The sequence below is a fragment of the Sprattus sprattus genome (genome assembly GCF_963457725.1).
Source record: "Sprattus sprattus genome assembly, chromosome: 6".
Lineage (NCBI taxonomy): Eukaryota > Metazoa > Chordata > Actinopteri > Clupeiformes > Clupeidae > Sprattus > Sprattus sprattus.
Window position 1 is genome coordinate 17,709,380 of NC_137925.1, and position 7,500 is coordinate 17,716,879.

At 43.3% G+C, this 7,500-nt stretch overlaps 1 protein-coding gene across 1 annotated transcript in view; it reads right to left on the reverse strand.

Moving 5' to 3' along the window:
• dock2 (dedicator of cytokinesis 2) overlaps nt 1-7,500 on the reverse strand; it is a gene marked incomplete at its 5' end in the record, with an annotated part of 106,736 nt that overhangs the window by 54,768 nt on the left and 44,468 nt on the right. Inside the window, one exon of the mRNA XM_080841336.1 lies at nt 950-1,045. Coding sequence (XP_080697462.1) covers nt 950-1,045 — 96 coding nt within the window. The remainder of the gene's footprint in view (nt 1-949; nt 1,046-7,500) is intronic.

The window sequence follows — 7,500 nt, forward strand, 5'->3', positions numbered from 1 at the left end:
TGATGCTGTTGTATTTCTGTGTATGATCACTCTCTTGACTGCATGCGTTTGAAAGGCCTCTAATATATAGAACCCCAATATCTATATATAGCTATACATCACATGTGATGCTTTGCATACTTTATCAAAGGTTGGGGCGAATGTTTATGTGTTCATTCTCATTTCGCAAAACGTACCCAGCAGGCCCTGCCCCTCCTCTGAACATTTCCTCGCATCCGCTCCTTCTCTCGTTTCTATTTCACATTCACCGTAGGTTCAGATGAGGGCAAGGTGCCAGCGGGGACCTTCATGCCAAAGATCAGTGAGGAGCCTCATCCCTGGCTTACCTCTTGCCTCATCACTTAGTAATCAGACGCTTTCGTGGGGATGAGCTCGCAGGGGCTCGATCACAGAGAAAAAACCCCACAAAGAGGAAGACAGACATGGAGGGATCAAAGAGAGGGAGACACACAACATTCCGACAAGATCAAAAGCATGGCCGTAAAAGGAGGAGCAGTACACAGAGGAGTGAGTGAGGCCCAGACGTCCAGCACTGGTCAATACCCTTCACTGAAAGCTGTTTATCACTTCCTCCTCCCGTGCTTACATTCAAGCGCGGAGGAGACCTCGCAGATCAATAGCCATTGACACACGGCGGGGAAATTTACATCCTGAGCACTGGACAATCTAGGCTAGGATTTTCACAGAGGTAATGAGTCACTGCTGTGCATAGAGAACAGCAGAATACACAGGCAAATATTATTACATGTGACAGTGACGAGGCATACTGCCTATATGCTGTGTACCACTGCACAGTATTTATGGTCTTGTGTACAGCACCCGGGAGAAATGATACAGAGTGAGTCTAATACCAGTTTAAAAGGGTAAGGTAGGTGTGAGTGTGTGTGTCTGTGTGTGTGAATGTGTGTGTGTGTGTGTGTGTTTGTGTGTGTGTGTACAAATTACTCACGATGAGAGCGTGTTCTCTGCCCATGGTGAAGACCGTACGGTTGATACTCCTCAGCAAGGTGGTCACTATGGCCTGAACATGCTTGAATGTGTCACCCTAAAAAACAAGGAGGAACATTATCTACAAGTGTACACACACACACACACAGATTGCACATAGACAGACAGACACAGACACACACACACACACACACACACACACACACACACACACACACACCACACACACACACACACACACACACACACACACACACACACACACACACACACACACACACACACACACACACACACACACACTCACACACACACACACACAGACACACACACTCACACACACACACATACAAGGCAAAGCTATATGTGTCCAGGTTAAAAGGCTCATGCAGGGCAGTGCGCTGATCTGCCTCTAATGGTGTTAACATTGACTGAGATAGTCCAGCTCAATGGCCAATTGGACTGATAAGAGCTGGTAATGAGGACTTTTAAAAGACTGATCACTGGACAGAGAGAGAGAGAAAACAAGAGACAGACAGCAAGAGAGAGAGAGATAGAGAGCGAGAGAGAGGACGTGCACAAAGCAAAGTGTGTGTGTGTGTGTGTGTGTGTGTGTGTTATAAAGTCTAAAACTAAATAACGACTTCACCTCCAGTGCATTCGCTCTCTCTCTCTGCTTGTTTCCTATTCGCTAGGTTATCGATTCATCCTGGGCATTGATTGGGTGCGGAGGCCTGTATTAGCTTTTCCCATGGCATAAACAAAGCCTTGAAGAAGCCCAAACAGCCTCCACCTGCCCAGACTGCCATGTGCCTGGGTGAGTGCTGGGCTCCCTGCTGCAGACATCCCTCTCTTTCAAAGTCACAGCAAAGCCTGCACGCCACACACACACACACACACACACACCACACACACACACACACACACACACACACACACACACACACACACACTCCACGCACAGCATATCACAGTCTTAAAGGCTTAACCCCACTGCGACTCTAGCTAGTGCAGAGGCCAACAGTTAGAAAGGGATACTGTATCAAGGTCCTTCAACTACAGATTCAGCTTGCTTGCAGCTCTAGCATACTCTCTCTGATCCCATTAACTCCCATCAATCTCTTTAAATGTATCTACATCGATATTCACCCATCTATAAATCTGTCTATCTTTGACCCCACTTCAACCAAGTGTCCTTATGGTACAAGTGTCCTATACAGTATGTCCTTATTTCTTAGTTAATTTATAAGTACAGTGTACCTGTTACATAATTACATGTCATTACAAGTGCTTATGTAATATGTATGTGGTGTTAATGTTAGGATTATGTTGTGGATTTGGGTCGCTAATGTGGAATACATGAGAATTATGAATTATTTCCTTGAATGCGTCATTAAAAAGAGGCTAAACTAGGACAGGTCAGGTTATGGTCAGCACCATCTATGGTTAATAAGTAGATGTGAGTGACAGTCATTTCATAGTTATAAGATATTAACTAGCAGTTATTTCATAGCTTATAGATGTCAGGTTTTAAAACATGCTATCTCTACAGAATATACTTAGTTTATGATTTCCATAGCCCATTAATGACCTCTGGTCTGAGAAGAGTGTTTCAGGAATAGGGAGTGAGACGACATCACTGCTCTCTGCACTGCGGGTGTCCCTAGAAGCATGGGTCCATATGACTCACTTGTGCACTCTGTACCGTCACGGGGCATAGAGTCCACAGGAAACAAATCCGATGGGCTGACCTAGCAACACCACTCTCCGGGAACCATCTGCCGGAACTTAACCCTCTTGTTGTCATAGTGACTAGTAACTATTTTCAAACATTGTACAAATTAAAGAAATCTGCAATGAAACGCCATGATTATTCATCTAGCCTCCTAAAGTGAAGTGAGTGTTGAAATAATACTTCTGGTCAATAAAATCAAGTGTTCTGCGGAATTTTGTATTTTGGCAAGTAAATCAATATTTAAATACTGCATAAGGTTGTCAAGAATCCCTGCAGACTTTAACTTTAACCTCTAAACTCCATTTATGAAATATTATACTTTATATAGTCTATGTATCAGGGCCTAGTTTCCCGAACGCTAAAAAGGACTTGAAATCGGTCGTGAGAGGGATCCTTGCTGAGAGGTTTCCCGACGCCGCACTTACGGCTATGATGAGTCTACGATGTCGCCAAAATCCACGTAGGCCGTTAAGATACGTCGTTATCGGGAAACGAGGCCCAGACTTGTGTGTCGCTATTATGAGTAACAGTGTGCTTTAAATCTTTAAACCTATCATTATGTCAGAGACTATGTAACCTGAATGTTATGAGCTGTCAATGTTATTTATCTGGGTCTAAAGCTTTTCTAGAGGACACGAAAGCACAACGGCAACAGGGATTTCCTGAGATTTAATTATCTTCCGCTCTGAGTGAGGCCTATGCTATGCTCACACATAATTGATATAGTCTCACACTAAGGGCAATTCATATTTTATCTTATTCTAATGAGACCATGAGACATGTGCCAACACGGGATATAAATACATTACCCAAAAAATACACATATTCATGAACAACCAAAGATGGACGGAGAAGGCCTGGCCAAGGCACCAGTTGGTCGTGGCCAGGCTGTACTGTACACAAACTCAAGTTCAAAGGAGATCGGGGGAACTGGAGTAGGACAATGGCAGAAGAGGCCAGAGAGCTACCCCACAGTCCACAGTTTTTCTATCATAGTAGTTTGGTACCATTGAAAATTGATTTCTTCTTGATTTGGCATGTATTATATTTCAGTAAACATTAAACCAGTGCTTTCTGTCAGTGTCTTCCTAGTGTGTCTCTGAGAAAGGGCTCTGTTAGGAGTTCCTCCACAGCCAAGGGTCGCCATCTTCACTTCTGACAAAGATAGTCTAAAATGGGGGTGGCGTGTGAGTTCGTTCTTGCAAGCTGTTTGTCTTCTCTGACAAGTCAGCCTAGATACCATCTAGTTAGGTCAGTTCAGAGGTCCCTGTTGAGGTAGTCAGGGAAGTATATGTGTCTGGGAAGCCACAGACAGAGAGCTAGCATCTGTTCGGTGTGTGGTACCTGGCAAACCCGGTTAAATTTGGCAACCCCAGGATAGGTCCTGATGGGCTGGTTACCCCAATACCTAAACTTTCACCTTTCACTGACGTAAAACAACATTGTGATAGGATAGCCTCAGCCTACAGGATGGTGGTAGTTCTGTCTGTTTTAAGCAGTTTGCAAAATAGCTACAGTGAAGGCATCTTGTTAATAAGGATCAACCCCCATCCAGTTCCTCTCCAGCAGAAAGAATTGAGAGGTGACAGGAAGGGCCAGTGGGGCACAGAAGCATAGTAAATAAACAGGAGTAAACTTTTCATCTGTCCCACTCAGTGTGCTGTAGGTCAGCTATTTTCCTCATACTCAAAATCAGTGGATTCTCTAGTTTGGCTAATGCATTGTTTAGGCCTACATTAGAAGATAATGAGGTGGGAATCAGACGTGGGAAAACAACTATCTTTGCTGAAAAAAAAAAACCTGGACAGGGAACTTGGTAATGCAAGGCTAGGCGGAAGCAAACACCTCTGATGTAGCCGTTCCAGCCTGGCATCAGAACATTTGACACTTTCCCAGGTTCAAATTGGGTGCCATTTGCCTATTAAGAGTGTGTGTTATATTCCCATAAATGTCACCCATATATCCTTACATACTCAACTGGTGTAAAGGTGCATATACATCCAAAATGTGTATTTACCTCCTAGTTTCTCAACAACCCTCACCCTCCTTTCTCAAATCCCTTGTACAAACTTTGTTTCTATATAATCCCAATCCTTCCGTGAGCCATCACGCTACCCTGCTTATCCATATCTAAGTGGATGTTACAGAACCACAACCTCCCAGTCTTGAAATATGTTTATGGATGGGTCATTGGTGTTCAAAAGAACCAATAACCAACGTTTATTAATTAGTTTAGTCAAAAGGTGGCACTTTAGATTGGATTTATGACTAAATGGTATAATTAAATAAATGTCATAATCTAATCTTTCTTAAAACTATTTTTGTGCTATTTTGGGGAATCATAACTGGTTTTTACAACATTTCCATACATTTGCAATGCATGTGGCACTGCAGAGAGAGCAAATCAGCTGACTTTGCAAACACCCATTTGATTATGTTGTACAGAAGCAATTGACCTGTCGCTAAGCGCCGCCCTTAGAACGCAGATGAACCAATGACATTCCAGCCTGAACTGGACTCGGACATCAGCTCCGATAACTCCATTGAAAACAACAGGGAGGAGACATGTTACAATAATTTAATGATCGATTGATGTTGCTTATGAAAAAAAAAAAACATGGTCAAACGATGTGCTTGGGGTACATGTAACACCGACAGTAGATATCCCGATAGGCTGCAGAATGGGGTATATTTCATCCCTTTCCCCAAGCCACAACGGGACAAAAACAAGTGTGTAATTGTGGTAATGTAGTTTCAACATAAATGGCCAAACGATGTGCATGGGGTAGATACAACACTGATACGAGTTATCGTGAGAAGATAGGCAATGGGGTATATTGTATCTCATATCCTAAACGAAAACAAGACCAGTCCAAATATCTCCGGTGGATTAAGCTGTGTGACAGACCACAAAGTGAACGCTACGTTCATTAGCTTTCTGCCATACTCTTGTTAGAATTTCCCTTTGCTAAAGCAATCAACTAAGCCTACATGATAAAAGGCATAGGCCTACTCATTATTCACAGTACCTGCTTACTTTCACCACTGATGTTATACTAGGCTTAGGCAAGTTATCTCTGGTTCAAATTAGCTAACGTTAATGATTCAATAGCTGCGCTAGCGTAACTTTGTCAGTTATGGGACAGTTTATTAAAAATCGGCCATTCTATGAAACAAACGATAGGTTTAATAATGGATTAACATGACAACGTGAACGAAACACACGCATGCCGGTAATTAACAAGGTTACATTAACAAGCTAGACAGTTAGGACCATAGCCTAGGTTAGGACACTGTCCTGTCAGGGGCAGGTTCCTGCTAGTTAATAAACGTAGGTGTACATCTCGGTGCCTTCCAGATTAGTTAAATTAACTGAAAGTGAATTCATTGTATCTTTCCCATGCGGTGCATGAACAATGCTGGTATTGGATATATTTATCTGCAATCGCGGTGACCGTGAGTTGAGGCGTCTCCCTCTTGCATTGAGCTCTGTAAATTCTCGCCTCAAATGTAAGCTTGTTATCCACCATATCGAGTTTTAAATTGTATACATATCCCTCCATTACATAATTAAGTCCCTTTTGAAGGCTTCTAGGCGAAATCAGGTCCTTTTGTCTCCAAAAGTTGTCTAGAGCCTCTTGGGATATAGTTTTGTCACTGATAGCTGCCATTGTAAACTCTAGTCAGCTCTGATAGAGTGTCCGATTTAGCAACTGTCACAATGGGGGGCGGGGCTTAGCGATAGGTCAATTGCAACACTGTACCAGATTGTAAAGCTGTACTTAAATATTCAGGTGAGTTATAAAATAAATTAAATCCCGGGTCATAACGACGCAAAGGTAAGAGGTGGCGTTTTTTTTAAGGATAATAGGAGGTTTAACTCCCAATGACCCTGCTTCAACTGTGTGTGTGAGAGAGAGAGCGAAAGAGAACGAGAGAGAGAGAGAGAGTGTGTGTGTGTATGCAGGTTCTGTTTTCCACGTATCACTTCACAGAGTTACCCAGAGTTCATGGTTAGGGGGGATAAAATGAGATTAATATCTGTAGTGTCGGTGAATCTCAGTTTATAGATTCATTTTCGTTTTGGGACCAGGGAATGACCTGTGTGTTTATGTGTGTGTGTGTGTGTGTGTTTGTGCGTATATATGAGTGTGTTTGTATGTGTATGAGAGAGTAAGTCACTAAGAGAGCGAGAGAGCAGGAGAGAGAGAGAGAGAGAGAGGGAGGGAGGGAGAGAGAGTGTGCGTGTGTGAGAGTGTGGAGTTGTCGTGATGCAAAAGCCGATAAAGCATATAAAATGGGATTGACTCCGAAAGGACAGACCTGGAACAGCTGTTAGGCACAGCGGTCCAAAAAACACCGACAAAAATGAAGAAGTCTGACTTCTCCGTGGACTTAGATGTCCTGAGTTGCACTCTTATCCCAGTAAATAATTCCTGGCTTTGAATTCCTACCAGCTTTGGGACTCCAAAGCACACATCTGCAGACGCACACACTCTAATCCCGGGGACATATGCATTTCTCTCCCCCTACTTTCTCTCGTTCCCTCTTTTCCTCCTCTCCCACGTTCAAACACATTTACAGCATGACAACCTAATCAGGTGCACTTCAAAATCCCAACAGTAAAACCACTTACACTCACAGTGTGTGTGTGTGTGTGTGTGTGTGTGTGTGTGTGTGTGTGTGTGTGTGTGTGTGTGTGTGTGTGTGTGTGTGTGTGTGTGTGTGTGTGTGTGTGTGTGTGTGTGTGTGTGTGTGTGTGTGTGTGTGTGTGTGTGTGTGTGAGTGAGTGTGTGTGTGTGTGTGTGTGTGTGTGT